At 43.0% G+C, this 17978-nt stretch overlaps 1 protein-coding gene across 4 annotated transcripts in view; it reads left to right on the forward strand.

The window, feature by feature from the left end:
- ADIPOR2 (adiponectin receptor 2) overlaps positions 1–17978 on the forward strand; it is a 44710-nt gene extending 26732 nt beyond the window's left edge. For all 4 annotated transcript variants that reach the window (XM_050984380.1, XM_018919783.3, XM_018919785.3 and 1 more), the window contains exons 3-8: positions 8199–8318; positions 10135–10306; positions 10725–10911; positions 11964–12151; positions 13371–13564; positions 15218–17978. In XM_050984380.1, the coding sequence (XP_050840337.1) occupies positions 8199–8318; positions 10135–10306; positions 10725–10911; positions 11964–12151; positions 13371–13564; positions 15218–15349 (993 nt within the window). In that variant the 3' untranslated portion in view covers positions 15350–17978. The remainder of the gene's footprint in view (positions 1–8198; positions 8319–10134; positions 10307–10724; positions 10912–11963; positions 12152–13370; positions 13565–15217) is intronic.

The following is a 17978-nucleotide window of genomic DNA, read 5'->3' on the forward strand; positions in this document are numbered from 1 at the left end:
GGCTTTTAATTTGAATCATAAAACTTAAAGCATTTTCTGTTACACAAGTGTTTACATATTATCTACAAGAGCAGACTACAGACAGAGTTTGGTATTGCAGGAGGGTGCATGTAAATAAATGGAATTGTCTATTTGACTCCTGGTGCATGCCAGCTGAGTGAAAAAGACAGGTGAAGTCTTGAAGGTCAAAGAGAGACATTTGGGCCTTAAAAATAGTTTTTCAGGAGGTAAATATTTGTAAATTCTGATAGTGTGAAATTTCATCCTTTGTAGATCTACTTGGAAGTTTCAAACAATTTAGCTTTCTTTTCAGTCTGGCATTTTTCTATTGGTTCTCTTTGGGGTTATGATGGAAATCTTGGCATTTGCTTCTGGAATTCTTCCTTCATTGCATTGCAGGGTTTTTTTGTAAAGTGTGAATGGAAGAGGCCTGGTAGAATCAAGTTTGACTTCCCACCAAAGCACATTCCCTTTTGTTTTAAAGCTGATTGTGCTCAAATGTTGTTGTTCTGTAGATTTCTTTATCACCTCTTCCATTCCTTCATTTTTGCAACTCTTGGGAAGAAATCTTAATTCTTTGAAAGCATGTGAGTTGACATTTTGCTTCAGATCAAAAGATCTTAACATCTGCATTTCTCCTTCACTTGCTGTTCTAAGAACTGGAAGTAATGTGAATTTTACCCATACTGCTAGTCGCAAAGTGAATGCTTGAATATAGTAATTTTTTTTTTCTACAGAAAAGCATTTTTGGATACACAGAGCAGAATATCTCCCAGTATTCCCACTTGGACAGCATGAAGGCAATGGGAAATGTTTCTAGAGATGGTTTCCAGGCCCCACTGGTGCCTCCCTAGCTGGCATTGATGTGCCTGGGTTATGAACAGGCTGTCAGAGCTTGAAAGTCTGCAGAAAAGGCAAACTGGGGATCCAGTCAGCCATGCATGGGCAGTGCCAGGAAGATTGGTAACATGTAGGAAATGGCCATTCTCCATGTCTGCTCTGTCTCCCAGAAAACTCTCTCTGAAGCACCGAGGAATTCGTCCTTGGTGGTGATGGGTGAGTTGCAGCTGGATTCAACTGTGTCCTCTTACTGGGGGTGTTTCTGTGCTCTGGGAGGGCAAGAGTTCCTGCTCAGAGTTTGCTGCCTGTCAGCAGGTTTTGTAACCATTGCTTGCTGTGCTGTGTGTTGAAACTAGGAGCGGGAGGGAGTAGTTCTGTTTATAATTCACTGGCACAACAGTTTCCCTGCACAGGGGTTAGATTCCATGGGTTTTGCCTTTGTTCTCCTGGAGATCCTATCTGCCTCTTTTGGGCAGCAGTGGGGGGGTGTGTCAACCTTTTACAGTGATATAAGAGAAAAAAATAGTGTTGTACTGGTGGGTTAACTTGCATCTTCCTCCAACTGCTTCAGATTGATAGACTCTGCTGTTATGTTAAGTTCAGCAGTACACTTTCAATCTCTCTTTGTTTATTTTTGTAACAGAGCATTTCTTTTTCCATAAGCCCAGCATGCTTGTTTTCTTTTTCTGTTGTGAGGATTAACAATGGCAGAGGAGTAGAAAATGGCACATGAGACTCTTCTGCAGTAGAAACAATTTCTACAGGCCCTCCCCCAAACTATGCTGAGCACATGGTGGCATTGAGACCCTGGGCCCTTATCAGATATTGGGCTTTGACAGAAAATCAGTATAAAACCATAAAATCAGCTCAGAGATTCAACAGACCCTTTACATCTGAAGATATTTAAGAAGGGAGCTAGTTCTAATCAGAGTGTTCTAGCAAGGCTGCTGCAAAATGTGACTTTGTCCTGGGACTATTTGCTAAATGAGTTTTGAATGTTAGTGCTTGGTTTTAATGAGTGCCAGCAAGCAGTCACCCATGACCAGTAGTGTAAAGCTGTTTTCAAGTGCTGTATTAAATGGACTGTATCTTCTATAAGAAGGTGACCTACAAAAGAAAAACACTAAACTCCAGGAACCTCCAAGTACTTGACATTTTGACCAGTGGGCCTGAAGGGGTTTTGCACTGTGCTAATGAGAGACTTTTTTTGGTCCAGTGACAGCAAAGGCAGCTTTGCACACCCTGCTTAGAGGTTTCCTTTTAGAAACTGGTCTGACTGTGTTTACAAGCTTGTCAGGGAAAATGTGAATTCTAAAGGACAAAGCTGTTATTTTAAAATTACTTGGGATGTGCAGAACTTAGGGGAAGTCAGGGAAAATTTTATGATGCTGTTTGCTTCCAGTTTATTTCTCACAACTCAAAGAATATAAGTTGATGAAATTCTGAAAAATGTGCAACAGGCTTTTAGGAGAAATGGCGTGGCAGCCTGCACCTATTGCTGCTTCCCCCTTATGAAAGGCTGGTTGATAAAAGGTCAGTTGACAGAATGGGCACAGAGGAGTTGCTGCTGAAAAAAAGCAATCTGGCCAGCTGAAAGGGATGTTACAGAACTGCCATTAGAAAAATAACATTTTTATATTATAGCCTTGAACGTGTCTTGGCCATAATGCTGAAAGCTCTCGAGTTACTGAATCTGGCACACTGCCCCAAGGAACATAAAATGATTTGAATGTCATGTTAAGACTATTAATAATTCATCTGATGAGATCAAGATAAACAAGAGCAAAAACTCAGAGTCATGTCTAGACTTTGTGACTTCAGTTTAATGTGGGGGATAACAGTGATATTGTAAAGGCAGCAACATATGTTTTGTAACTTGAATTTTAAGAAGAAAATAATGTAAAAGTGCCGTGTCATATAACATGCCATGACTCAGTGTTAATCAAGACATTTGGTTTTTCTGAGCTATCTTGCCTGTGTCCCTACCAAGGCACAGAGTTTTGCCAAGGCACTGATCAAGAAGACAGTGTGGGAGTGTCTGTCAACAGCTGAAGGAAGCAAGAATATTAGAACAAACTCAGACTGCATCATGCTTTGAAAATTCCTGTGGTGGTAGGTTTAGGGCTCTGGTGACATCTTGGTGGTGAGTTGGCATCACAGAGAGCTGAACTTTGAGACATAGGAGTTCATTAACTCCAGAGCTTAATACTACATAGGTATGTGCATGGTCAGTTAGGCTCCTGGGTAACTGAGTAATGACTCTGTCTGAAAAGAAACTCAAAAGCTGAGAACTTGTGCCCTTTCTGGGGCCTAGGAGAGTTTTACTGCAGTTGCTAGTTGTCCTGGTTTTGACTGGGACAGCTAATTTTCTTCCTTCTAGCTGGTACAATTCTGTGGTTTGGATTAAGGGTGAGAGGAACATTGATAACACCCTGATGTTTTAGTTGCTGCTAAGCAGTGCTTACCCTGAGTCAAGGACTTCTCAGAGGCACAGGAGGCTGGGAGGGAGCAGCTGATCTGAACTGGCCAAAGGGATGTTCCAGACCATGGAACAGAGAGCCCAGCACATGAACTGGGGGGAGCTGGCTGGGAGCTGCTGGTCTCTGCTGGGAGACAGGGTGGGCTTTGGTCAGATGGGGGTGAGGGAGAAGGTGACCACTTTTTAGAGTGAAAGGTGGCTCCATTCCGATTTCATTTGTCTTTCAGTTTGCACACACAAATGACAACATTGACAGCACTTTGTGAAGTGATGAACCAGAACTTGTTTGCCACCTGTGCAAAGAACAGTCATGTGCAAACTCTGAAACTTTCTAGAAATCTTTAAACTGACATCAAGAAACTACAGACCTCAAGAAAATACACTTTGCTTGAAGTCCATTGAACATAACTTAGTCAAAAGGGGGAACAGTGTTTCTGGAATCTTGTTCTGCAATTACACCTTTCTTCTGTCAGGCTTTTCCATAGTAAGGACATTATTAAACAGCGTGTCTGTTACCAAATTTGAGAGTGATAGCAGAGAAACTGTTAGTCTGTGTGAGAAGGATAAGCTGTTGTAGTAGACAAGAGAAATATGTTGCATCTACTAGAGCAGGTTTTACTGCACTTTTCTCTGTAACAGGATCTTTGGCTGTGTGATCTGACATTTTTGGACTGCATTCAGATGAGAAATTCTTGTACTAAATGTAAACATTTTTTTTTACTTTTTGTGCCATTGCTGTAAAAGTGAAATTTTACTGTTAAACTTACTTAATGATCAGCACTGTGCAATTAAGCTCTTGGGTTTCTTGCTCTTTGTTTGCCCTGGTTCTCTAAGCCTTGGGTTTGGTATTAAACCTTTTTGATCCCTACCAAAATATGCTCTGGAATTCTTGTTTAGGTGATAATCTGTCCCTGGAAGTGTGTAGCTTGGTTCTCAATACAAAGTTATATAATTAAGTCTGATTTCTACCTTTTCATTTACATTCTTGTCTGTCACTGTTATCACAAAAGAAGCTGTAACACTTACCAAAATGAAGTGAATATTGATAAATCAGTAAAGCTGGTTCCTCTGGATATTTTCACTTGTCCTTTAGATTTCTTTTATTCTCTGGTACCATTACTCAACTCAGATTGTGTTTATACATCTGCTGGATAATTTCTGTCTCATTGGTACCTGTACTGGTTTTTAGTAGCTTTAACACTTTGTGAATTTACAAAGAGAGTAGGATTAAAATTGGAACAATGGCTTGGCATTTCCATAGAGTTAAGTGTCCAACCTTTTAAAATGTACATATCCAGAAGCCATGATTTTTGATTAATGTGAAAGACTGTAAACATTGCTGCATGTGTTCAGCAGAAGAGTGACAGCTGCTGATTGTAACAAGTTTGCTTGTTACAAACCAGGGGGTTTATTTAAAGATACTCTAAAATGCTCTGAAGACTTCACAGAATTGTTTAGTCAAATCTGAGATGCTTTAAATGAGGTTGAGTAAATTAGATGATGTAAAAGAACATGTGAAACATCAGCTGAGTGAAAATCCCTTTGGCTTATGGCCTAGAAACTACAAAGGCAAAAGTTATTCTTGAAGCACTTAATTCAGGATATACCATAGCTCATTAGAAGTGGGATTATCAGAGTTTTCTTCTGGGCTCTCATTTCTTGCACAGTTTTAGGCAAGTGATATTATTTACCCAATATGTTTCTCATTTCAAAATGTGATTCTGTGGGCAGGACTTAGAAATAGTTGAAAATGTGTCCTAAAAGAATGTGCTTGCTTATGTTATTATGGTCTAGAATTACTCATGAATTTCTGATACAGTCAGCTGAAGAGGAGAAAATAATGAGTCCTGAGATATGAAGGAAGTTGTCACAGTAGAAATATTACAATATGCCTTCAGAGCAGGAGAGTGGTGTTCTTTCCTTTCAGTCATTGACTTCAGAACTGAAGGTCAGTGGACTCCTTCAGATATCCAAGTGAAAACTGATTTTGGTGTTACCCTCCACTGTAGGTTTCTGACTTTGAACAAGCACAGTTTGCTGTTCTTCCCAATGAGACCCTACAGGAGGGAGTCAAGGGAGGATGGGTGTTCCAGAACAGGCCTCCTTTTGCCTCCTTAGCAAGAAAAGGACTAAGAGCTGAGCTTTAGGTTTTTTCCCCTTGAATGCTAATTTTCAAGTTTAATGGCAGGAAGGAGATAGTAAAATCAATTCCATTTTTTGGCAGTAATCTGGACTGTGTATATTATATGAATTCCTTTTATCACCAAAAGAAGCTCAGTAATGATTTGTTTGTAGGCACATGGCCAAAATGCAAAGATTTTGGACTAGCTCAGAAATAGCTGTGCTCTTCAAGCTTTACAGTCTGTTCAAATTTAAGCCTTCCCATCATTCTAGAAATGGGAGTATGTGCAGAGGGGGAAATGAGCATTTTTTGGCTTTGAGTCACTGGCAGACTGCAATGAATACAGGCTTTGATTCTGTAAGGGACCTTTTTTCCTTCAGTCCACCCAGTTGTGTAAATTGAGGGTTACTAACTTGTCCACCCCATTTGAGCTGGTTATTGTGTGCTGCTGGGGAGGGAATTCTAGAGTAGCTAAAAGGCACAGCAGTGCTGCTTCTTTCAAATGCACTGGCACTGAAATGCCAGCCTTGCTTTTCCATAAGGCATGCTCTTGGAAACCAAAGGTTTCTGTAGCTTCTAAATTGTGCAGGCTATCATGAGTATTTCCTCCAGACCTCCATGGCAGGGCACTTAGACTGGGTGATCTTTACAGCTGCCTTCTAACCCAACCCCTTCTGTATTTCTGTGACCTTGAGTTAATTATTTATGATACTGAAAGCCCAGAATCCTAGAGAGCTCCATTAGTAGAAAAAGCCAGTGAAATTGACAGTGTGGGGCAGCAATGTCAGTGAATGTTGTTGAGTCAGAATGAAACCAAATTTGCTTTTTATTCCTGTGCCTAACAGGAATTGTGCCTATTTTAGAAGGATATTAAAGCTATTTGCATCTTTGTGTTGCCTGGTGCCTTTCTGAATAGGATTAATGGTAACCTAGGCAGAGTGAGTGTATTTAATACTGTCTTCTTCTGCTGGAGAATCTGCTTAGAGCTGGTCAATATAGCAATCATTGCTGTAAAATACAGGCTATTGTTCAGAGGAATTGTTCTCTGGAATGATAAATGAAGGTGAGTAGATGGTACAAGGTACATGGGTTATTTGTTTATGCAACCAAGCTTTCCTAGTGTGGACAAATGTGAGGTCATACATAAAACCTGAAGGATGTGTAGTGTGTATTACACACCAGAAATTGCATTCTGGGTAAGCAAAATTGGGTCAAGATCTGGGATGGGGCTTCTTTGAAAGATGAAGCTTCAGTGACTACTGCAAGGCTTGGGTATTGCAAGGCTTGGGTACAAAACAAGTATGAACATGTCATTTCTCTATCAAAACCCCCAAAAATATTGAAGGCTCTGGATAGCTCTCTGTAGGCTGGAAGAAGACTTCTTTTATTTATTCAAAATGAGAATTTTAAGCAGCTTATTGAGTTAACTAGACAGAAATAGTTAATAAAGCTTGACACCAGGGAGAGAGCTGTAATGTGGGACAAATGCACAGCCAGCTCCCATCCCTGGCTTGAAAGTTCAGGGCATTAATCTGAACATTACTGATCATAATTTGTAGATAAAGTAAGTGAGATTATATACTATATTCTCAGTTACTTTGGATGGTATTATTGATACATCTTCATTTTAAAGTTGTTCACCATGGTGTGGGAATAGGAGGGGGAAAATTGTTCTGGGAAGTCTGGAGGAGGCCAGTCTCCCTCTGTGCTGACTGTGGAGCTTTCTTGGCATGGCCATGGGGTGTGTGGCAGCTTTCTGCATTGCCTTGAGGGTGCAAAAAGCTCCTTCTCTCCTTCCTAGCTCCCTCCAGTTTGTTTACATTGGAAGTTGAAATGTTGAATAGAGTCTTTGATGGGCCACGAGCATTGTAGGAAGCAAACAGGAATGTAGAAGTTCCATGGCCCCCTGCTTTTCTCCTCCATGGGAAGCTGGAGTGGATCAAAATATGCAGATGATGTGATAAGTCATGCTAGAGCAGAAAACTAGCACACTGTTCTGTAAAGTTATTAATGATGTGCACCAGCCTGATATCCCAGCTCAGTGGATTATTTTAGTTTTCCTTTTCATAATTCTCTTGGTACACCCAGAGGATATGGATGTTTCTCTTTATTTGAACTTGGCTTAAAACTCTGATCCCTGTTACTGCTTTTCTTTGATAACTTGCCTTTGTCTAAATGGCAGAAGTTTCATAGTAGCTTCTGAAATACCTTGAAAAGTCAAAAGAATGAGTAAATTCCATACTGGATTACAAGCTGAACAGAGGTGTCAGTTAAACAGAATAGATTTTCAGATTTGGAGTGCAAATTGAGGTGAAACATTTCTAACAAGATAAATGGATGCCTCTCCTTGACTTACCTTTTATTACCCTGAAATGCCAGATACATTATAGAGGCATTAACACTGGCACAGTGACATTGAAACATAAAATAGGGAATAATCCTTCCCTAGAGGTGGGAAGGCTGCAAGCCTCAGACTCCATATCTGGGATTTAATGAAGCGTGACTTAGAGGAGCACTGCTGGCTTCCAGACCTGCTGGAAACATATGCAGAATGGATTAGACATGTGAGTTGTTCTCAGATACCTAAGAATGTAATCACTTTTTTGCTTGTTCTTCTGATTTCTTTTCTCAGTGCTGTGCAAGGAGAGACTTCTTTATTTGCCAAGAGCTCAAATCATAGCTTGGTATGGGAAACAGAATCACCTTCCTCTGTTCATCTTTCTACAAAGTGTTTTCTCTGGTTTTTTCCCCCTCCAGTGTTCTGAGGATAATAAAAACAATGATGACCCACCTCAAGAAGATGAAGGTTTTATGGGAATGTCACCTCTTCTACAAGCCCACCATGCTATGGAGAGAATGGAAGAATTCGTGTGTAAGGTAAGGGCACATGGAAACTGTTGAAGTAATTTCCTTTTTTAGGAAGCTCCAGGGGCAGCAGACTGTACTTGGAGGAGCTGCACTGCTAATGTGAGGGAGAGGAGTTTCTCACTGTCCCCAGATGGGCATCTTGTGTTCTGAGTGCCAATACTGTGCTTCCTCAGCATCTCTCTGTCATACAGGATTAAATTGTAGAGCTTGGAACAAGAGGGATTTACAACTGACACTCCAAAGCTGATCATGCAACTCAGGTGTGTCCCTTGAGAAACACCTGTGTGGGCAAAGCAGAACAAAAGCCTTCTGGTTTGAGGCACTTTGACTTACAAGGTCATTTGACCTGATTTCTTCAGCATTGCAAATATTTTGCTTTCCCAGCACCATTTGCATCTATTGTAGAATAAGCTTTGTCCCTGACTGGAAAACAATGCTGTATTGAAACCATACATAAGTCAATCCATTGTAGATTTTGTCATTGTTGACCTTGGCTCAATTTTTGCTACTTTTTAGAGCCACTGGTCTGTGTCAGTCTCTGGCCCTCCTTTATTGCTGAAAGGAATGCTGCCCCTTTATACACTGGCTCCTGCTGGTTTTATGAGCTATTTTTGATATTTTTACAGAGGGACCCTAGTGACTTGGTGGTCTTTTGTGTATGGGTCATTTTGATTTTTTGCCTTTGTTGATTATTTTTTTATTTTTACTGTGCATCTTTGTATCTTTTAAAATATTTCGTAGGGTGGATTGTGTAAAATGAATTCCCTCATTCTGTTTCTACCTCAATTCACAATTTTTGTTCATGAACTAAGCCAGTTATTTTCTTGTTGAATGTATTTAAGAACCCAGTCTTTAACTGGGTTGGTTATTCTGAATGTCTTTGTTTTGCTTCCATGCACGAGTGTGGAGAATTGATTTAAAAACTCTGAGCTCTTGTTGTTGAAACTGAAATAAGAATGTAGCTTTTTAAACTCAGTGTTTCAGGAACCTTCAGCCTTGCTCCTGTAACTCTAGCCAGCCCTCAAGCCCAAGGAAGCCTGCAGGAACAGCCCCGGTACATAGAGCAGCTCCCTGCTCCCCCTGTCCTTGGCCGTGCTGCCCCACTGAAGCCTCCATGTGTCTTGTGTTACTGAAGCAGTGCTGGAACATCTGTGCACATTTATTTCCTGTGGAGCCAGCTGCAAGGATAGCTCTGTGCACAAACCCCCTGGCTCCCTTTAAAGAAGAAATCCCATGGAATTGAGAGTCATGAGTCTGTTGCCTAAACTGCTCTGTCACTATTTGTTTGTGAGCTTGGGAGCATTTTTTCCCCAATCTGAATAAGGGGGTTGGACTCTTCTTGCTGGCCTCTCACCATTTCACATTTTCTGGCCCCTCTTAGTGCTAATGGGTAGTTTCTTTTGCTAGCCTTCCCCAAATGCTAGCAGATACGCAGTCAGGTTGGCTTGTGGTGGAGGAACATGCTTATTTATTTATTGGAGAGAACCAGGTTTAGGCTTCTTCAATTAAATGGAGAAGGTGGCAGTGAATTAAATGTTTTCTCTTCATTAGCAGTAAAAACACCCAATAGCCTTCCTGCCCAGTGGAATGCTGAAGTATTTCTTTCTCTGATGGTGCAGTTCATAATGGTGCAGTTTTAAACTGGGAACAGTGACTTTAGCTTGGTATTTCAAGTGTAAAACCTTTTCCCCAGAGATGTTCCATCAACTCTCCTCTGTTTACTGTACTCACAGGTTCACTCTGTACTAATGTGGGTTTTCTGACTATTTCCATGCACTGAAGGAGCCCCAGTGCCTGCATTTCACTGAACTCTTGTAACCCCCAGGTGTGGGAGGGCAGATGGAGAGTGATTCCCCACGATGTTCTGCCTGACTGGCTGAAGGACAATGACTACCTGCTGCATGGCCACAGACCACCCATGCCTTCCTTCCGGGCCTGCTTCAAGAGCATCTTCAGAATACACACAGAGACTGGCAACATCTGGACTCATCTCCTAGGTACTCTCAGCTTGCTTTCATCTAATCCTAAATCTCATCCAATGGTTTTGTTGCTCTCAAAGAAAAGAGAGCAAGATAGAAAGGTCTGTGGGGTTGTCAGCATTAGCATTCCACTAGTAACTTGTTAAATTAGCAGCTTGGTATCCCTCTCCTAGTTTTATCGCATCAGAGTTGGATTGGACTTGCTTAATTATGGCATACTGTACAAACAAATGCATTAAACATTTCCTAATCAGAAATTACTGTTAGAGCCTTCTTTTCCCAAGTGTGTAGGTGTTAATTGGGATTGCCACTGGAACACATGTAAGTTGCAGCTTCTCTGAGTTGTGAGAGCCTTGAAGGGAAGAGGTGATGCTTGTAGAAAGAAAAGCTTTCAGTATGCATGAACTTGACACCTCTCTGCCTTGCTGCTTTTCAGGATGTGTGTTCTTCCTTTGTCTGGGAATCTTCTACATGTTCCGGCCAAACATGTCCTTCGTAGCACCTGTGCAGGAGAAAGTGGTTGTTGGGTTGTTCTTCTTGGGAGCCATACTCTGCCTCTCCTTCTCATGGCTCTTCCACACCGTTTATTGCCACTCAGAAGGTGTTTCCCGGCTCTTCTCCAAGTAAGTGCCTCGAGAACAGGGCAGGCCAAATAGGAAACAGGTGGGAAAACAGGGCTGGGATTTGTGCCTGGAGCCCCAGTGTGGGAGTTGTTCATTTCATGACTGCATGTACTTTGGAACAGAGTTGAGCAGAGATTTAATGCAGCTTCTTCTAATTATAGTTTGTTTCAACATGAGTTTTTGTGCTGTCATTTGAGTCTTAAAACTCCATCATTTTCTGCTGTTTGGCAGGCATGTGCTTGCATCTTGCTGCTGTAAGTAATATGCCTTGAGCTTGGTTGCAGGACTTTGAATTTTTAGGGCAACCGTTACTTCTTGTCATTTCAGCTGTTCTGACTTTGAACCTGAAACTTATGTAAGACAGTTCCACAGTGTGTATCAAGATGTCTTGGTCTTTTGGTTTTACTGCACGTTCTTTTTTTGGCTGGCTGCTGAATATCTGATATTTCCTAAAACTACTCAACCAGGATTCTGTAATCTGTAAGACCACCTCTAAAGTGGCCCAGCAGTTAAAGTCCCCTACTGAAAAATTAACTCCTTCACCTTTTGCAGGGGTATTTCATCAGGGTGTGGTAAAAAGCAGTGGCTGTGGATTTCCTTTTTTACATGGGTGCACAAAAAACCAGCATGAATGAAAAATTGCAGCATTATTCCACTGTGGTCGCTGAAGCTGATGCCCAATTAACTGTTACTTTTCAGATACTGAAGTGTTTGCCTTGGCTGTGTTCTCAGAACATGCTTTGTGTGTGTACCCTGTCTTTAGAGGGCTCTTGCAGTGCTTTTTTTCCTCAACTGAAACTAAAATTTGAGCTTTCCTCACAAAGCTTTGGTCTAAAGGCTGCTGAAGGTATTGCTGATGTGTGTCTCAAAAATGGCCTTCCTGGCTGTCTGTAAGGCAATCCATCACTGTAGGTGGAAGAGCTGCTTTCAGGACTTTAGCTGCAGCAGTGAGAGCAATTTAGTTGCAGTGAGAACTAGACAGAGGAGTGTGTAGGTGTGAGGATTTCCAAAGGTTCTCACTTCTCATGACACTGAATTTTGTTTTCTTCTAGGCTGGATTATTCTGGCATTGCACTCCTCATAATGGGCAGCTTTGTACCATGGCTGTACTACTCCTTCTATTGCAACCCTCAGCCTTGCTTCATCTACTTGATTGTGATTTGTGTCCTGGGCATTGCAGCCATAATTGTCTCACAATGGGACATGTTTGCCACCCCTGAATACCGGGGTGTAAGGGCAGGTAAGACCTGAAATTAACTGGTTTACTTCTTGACTGCCTTTCCTGCTTCCTGCTTGCCACTTGGAAAAGCCACCTTGGGAAGACTTAAGGGAGTTTAATTTTATAGACCTAATATTCTTGAACTGGGAGCTTGGTGGGTTTTCTTTCAGCATTTATTGTACCCAGCTGGATGCACAGATAAGGGCTGGTGCAGGTCCTGGAAGTGCATTCCTGAAATGGACAGTAACATATGCAGTGGGAAAAGTGGTGCAAAGGATTTCTAGCTGCATCTAGCAACTTGGTTCTCAAAAAATGACTGTCTGCTTGGTGTGTGTATGTGTACTTGTTGTTCTTGTGCCTTTTTTTTAACACTAGACTCAGACACTAGCAAATCACTGAATGATTGAATTAATGTGAATGATTTCTCTGGATAAAACACAGAGTTAAGATAAAGACTGTTTTTCTCTTCACATCATCAAAAGAACAAAACCAGATTTCAGATTTGGGTTCACATTTTGAGGTAGGAAGAAAGAGAGCTTTAGGGGGCAGCTATGGAATGTGCACACAGCTGGGTTGAATAGTAATATTTCTTGTTTCTTAACCTGCACATGCTGTCTACAGTAAATCTAGATTTCCTGGACAGGTTTGAGTACCTTCAGACCATTCAGCTTTCCAAACTTAAAATCTCTGTAGGGGACATGAATTTTCCCACCATGCCCCCTGTTTTTTCAAGTTTTCTGTCCTTGCTGCTAAAATCTAAACAAATAATCAGTGTTCTCTTATATGGCAGATCAGATGAGCACAGATGCTGCTTTTCTGTTTGGTAGGAGTATTTGTGCAGCATATGATAAACAGTCTCTTTGTTGTGTCTCCTTGTCTTGTTCTTGAGCGTTGTGGTGAAGTGAGGCTCGGTCTGTGTGGTCTCAGTTCCCTCTACAGGCCAAGAGCAGGAACTGGCCTCACCTACATTGGAGCTGGCAGGCACAGTCAGCAAATGAAATATTCCAGCTATCTGCTGGGACATGTAACTGAGTAGCTTCTGGTGTATGAAGGAAGTTGTGCATTCTTTAGCTTCCTTTCCAATAAATCTCTTCTGGGGACCTGCAGCTTCAAGAGCTGTCACCCCTCTGCTGCTTTGGCAAATGCTGAGTTTTCCTTCCGTAGCTTTTGTGTTTTCATTGTCTCCCTCTGCCACCACTGCCTTCAAACCTGACTCTCCCGCATTTTCTTTACCTCCCAGGAGTATTTCTAGGTCTGGGTCTTAGTGGGGTAATTCCCACTCTGCACTTTGTCATCTCTGAGGGGCTCCTGAAAGCAGCCACAATGGGGCAGATAGGCTGGCTGGCACTCATGGCATGCCTGTACATCACTGGTGCTGCACTCTATGCTGCCCGCATCCCGGAGAGATTCTTCCCTGGCAAGTGTGACATCTGGGTGAGTCTACTGAGTCACTGCTGAGGAGTCCAATTGGAAGGCTGGTTCCCCTTGAGCCTGAAGGATGTTGTGTCAATGTTTTCTTACTGCACCAGAAGCAGTAGGTCTTCAGGGGCCAAATGACTCTGGGCTCTCTGAGCCTGGCTTAGCTGGTGCCTCTCTTCCCAAGTTGGCACAACCTGGCTGGTCTGAGGTAACTGCTGGTGTGCAGATTCCCCTCAGTACATTCCTGGATAGCTTTAACAGATGGGCAAGGAACTGCAAACATTTGTGTGTGTGTGTGTTGAGGATCCTGCAAAGGCACATCTTTACCTTGCTTCTGTGCAGAGCAGTACATGGTCATTTCATTGATGTTCAGTGTGTTCTCTGGGATCTTCCCCATGTCTGGCTCCTCATCTTGTATAGCCACTGAAAATGCTGGACAGAGATGGCAGGCTTTGGGGGGATCTCTGGCCCAGAAGAAGGGATAGTGGGGTGAGCACCTGGGTGGGTGGGGGAAGCTTGAGGGAAAGAATCGTGGAGACTGGAGGAGAAATACCTGAGGAAGATGTAAGGAAAGAAGCTGGGTGGAGCAAGAGTAGAGATGAGGGGAAGTGGACCTTTGGAAGGCCACTGTCCTTGCACTTAGGATAGTTTAGGATCCCTAAAGAAGACTAGAAGTGAGAATGAGATCTGGGTTGTTTGAGCAGCTCATGCACAGCACCAGTTTGCTTGGTTGCTTTGTTACTATAATGAGCTAAGCTCCAAAAGCACTGGTGTACCACCAACTCTTTTCCAAGCTTCCCATGAAGCCTGCAAATACACAGTTGTAGGAATATTTCAGGAGCATTATCCATGTTGGTATGGCTTCCCTCAGACAAGGGCATGCTTTGTCATGTAGCTCTCTCACAGTTCTCATTCTGCTCTACTCCAGTCAGTGACATCCTGGGCATTCATTCCAAACATCCACTTGTTTCTAGGTTTTAATACAATATCACATTTGTCTGTTCTGTTTCTCTGTGGTAGAGAAATAAAATAGCAGCATGCAGAATTCACTTGGTAAAACTTATGCCTGTGACCAGAGCAGAGTTTGTACCTGTTATCTGTATGAGAGGGCCATTTTTTGTCCATGAACCACCAGTGTGTCTTGTGGAGGAACTAATTTTGAAAGTGTCCTGCTTAAGCCTTTTGCCTAAGGTTCTGAAATTCTCCTTGTTCCTTTGCAAAGATGACTTATAGCAGCTCTTTAGCACGATTTTTGTTTGACCAGCTGCTTCAGATGACTCTGAAGTGAAGGGGGGGATGTGTATGTGCAGAGAATTTGATTATTTTGCTAAAGATAGCAGAGGGAGAAGAAGGGATAGTGGGGTGAGCAAGTGGGTGGGTGGAGGAAACTTGATATGAGGGAAAGAATCATGGAGACTGGAGGAGACATACCTGAGGAAGATGTAAGGAAAGAAGCTTTTTGTTTGACCAGCTGGTTCAGATGACTCTGAAGTGAAGGGGTGGACGTGTGTGTGCAGAGAATTCGATTATTTTGGTCAAGATAGCAGAGGGGTGGGTTTAACACAGCCTGGAGAGCTGTGCAGCTCGGTGTCACCGCATACTTCAGCTGAAGGTGGGTCTGGGGGGCAGGGAGGAGCCCCAGCTGAACCCAGGTGTTTCCCTCTGCAGTTCCACTCCCACCAGCTGTTCCACGTGTTTGTCGTGGCTGGCGCTTTCGTGCACTTCCACGGAGTCTCCAACCTGCAGGAGTTCCGCTTCACCGTCGGAGGGGGCTGCACAGAGGAGGAGGGGATGCAGTAGGAGCCGCCTGCAGCCCGAGGGCAGAACCAAACGAGAGCCGCCGGCGCGGGCCGAGCAGCCTGGCTTAGCAACAGGAATACCTAAGAAGAATCCAAGTTTCAGCTGATGAGGCATGGAGCTTCATGGGGATTCTGACTAACCAAGATAAATTCTATACCTCAAGCAATGGAATAAATCAATTTGAAGACCAGGAAATTCTGAAAACCTAATTTATTCTTGGGATCTACAGATTGAGCTACAGAGGACCCTTTCCAAATCGGCTTCTGTTCAATGCCATATTTATTTGTAGAACTGGGGAGGGATAGCTTAGCAGTTTCCTTTTTTTTAAAAAAAGAAAAAAAAAAAGTCAAGGTTAAATTTATATCCTCTCAGAGGGTTTGGGCGTTGATTTTAGATGCTCTTTTGGGAGAAAAACAAAATGTAAATAAGATTTCTAACTTTCTGTTTAAATAAAATTTATATAAATGTTTTAAACAATGGGTGGGGGGAAAAGGGTTTTTGTAAAGAATGCAACATGCAAGTACCACACACTGTTTCAATTTTGCACAAAATAAACGATTGCAGGAGGACCAGGTAAAATTCCCAGGAGTGAAGCTCGCTGGCCCTGTCGATTTTCCTAGTGGCCAGCATGCCCTGGGCAATGTGGGGTCCTGGCCAGCACCTGGAGTAGGTTCAGGACATGCACAGGAGGGTTGTGAAGGCTGGATTAATCATGGTGTCATCCAGGTCACAGTGTGAGCACATGGATTTGCTCCAGTGCCTGGAAAGGTGAATCTGCTCCCTGCCCCAGTGGGGGACAGCTGCATTCCCAGCCTGTGTGCAGTGGGAGGTTTGGGATCATGGATCCTACAGTTGGTTGGTTTGAGTCTCATCATAGGAACTGGAGCATGGTGGGATAACTGCATGTGAAATGGCAAACAGTCCAACTCCATCAGTGCCTGCCTAAGCCAGAGGCCCCCAGGGAGAGGATGGTTGCCATTTGCAAGCCTGCTTTGTTTGCTCTGAGGGATGATGGTCATAGGCTTGTCAGGAGATCGTTGAGCATGTGAGGGGAAACAGAGGTGAGGTTAAGATGGACTGGAAAGAGGAAGCTGTGTGCTCCAGGACTTGGAGTTAACAGGCACTGCAGACCTCAGGCACATTACCATCCTGTGTGTCAGGCTCCATATGCCAAGGCAGTTTGCAGGTTTTTCTTTTAAGGAGAAATAGATCCCTATTTTTTTGTTTTAATAATTTTTTTTTGGTCCTTAGGTCTGCTTTCCATCTGTGCTTTAGCAATGGGACTGCTGGTATTTCTTAAGCCTAAACCTGAGAGTTCAGCTGGATTGCTGTGGTGCAGACACACCTCCTATATAAGGGGAGGCAAATACCCTTCTCCTGTGTAATTGATGTAGCTTGAGCTTTGGAGCCCAGTCAGAAGCCAGACTGAAGGAGAATCTTTGGAGTCGTAAGGTGAAACTTGAACATTTTGTTTGTTATGGCACAGGTATTGCTTGGAGGCTTTAGCTGGAAATTCAGAGCAATTACCTCTCTAACAGATGAGTTAAACAGCTCATACCGAGCAGTATTTCACAGGGAAGGAAGGTAAAGGGTGGTTGGTTGTTATGTGGGGTGGATTTTTGTTGCTGTTGTTGGGTTTGGTTTTTTTTTTTTAAGATTCCCCTCAAGTTTCAGTTTCCACTCTTCAAGAGAAAGAGATGGATTGCAAAGATCTTCCCATCCCCTGGATGTCACAGTGTGTTTTGGGGAGTTGCTTTGTCTGAAGGAGTCAGGTAGGAGCAGAATGCCCTCCTAAAGCTGAGTGGGCATTAAGGCTTCACCCCTGGAGTGGAGTAAAGCCTCTGAGAGCAAGGTCAGCTGCAGAAGGAGGTGCTGCAGCAGCCTGCAAGTGTAGAGGGATGTGTTCTCAGTAGGATCCTGGCACTGGATGCCTGTAGGGCTGGAAGTGGTTTATCCCAGGTCTGTGGTAGTTAAATGAAGGAAAGGGCAGTATTCCCTTGGATGTAAGGGCTAATAGCACTGGCATCCCAGACAGGCTGGGGAGGTGCCTGGAGGAAGTGTGCTGGTGTCTGAGCCAGGTGTGGTACATATCAGAATCAGAGCTGGCTGAAGGTGCTTTGGGATACCTCTGAACAGTACCAGCAGAAGCAGCAGCCTCCATCCTGGATCATCCCACGTTCACTCCTCCAAGGGTGATTGTAACCTGGTCCTACAGAGCACAGAACTATTACAAAAACACAGTACTCCACCTGCTATTCTTAACCCAGTCTCTCTGTTCAAGAAGTTTGTGTGTTCCAATAAAAACAACCTAGCTGTGCACTTTTCTGTAGCTTTTGCTGAGAACTCTTCCCAGGTTGGCACCTGAATGCCTTACTCTCAGCAGTCAGAGGCTTGCTTGCTCTGTGTGCAGGTTATTGCCATAGAATAGTTAGGACCTACAGCTTCTTTCCTTCCCCATTAAATAGTGGCCTTGTTCAGTATATTTCTTTTTAACAATTGCTTACTGTTGGAAGCAATGAAGCACATTCTGGGGTTTTGATGGCTGGGGACTCTGGTGATGGTTCCATGTAAGATGGGATCTTATTACTTGCTGTATTCTTAACTTCTGCTAATAAAAGAACCAAATTGA

This window comes from Serinus canaria, chromosome 1A (assembly GCF_022539315.1).
Source record: "Serinus canaria isolate serCan28SL12 chromosome 1A, serCan2020, whole genome shotgun sequence".
Classification (NCBI taxonomy): Eukaryota; Metazoa; Chordata; class Aves; order Passeriformes; family Fringillidae; genus Serinus; species Serinus canaria.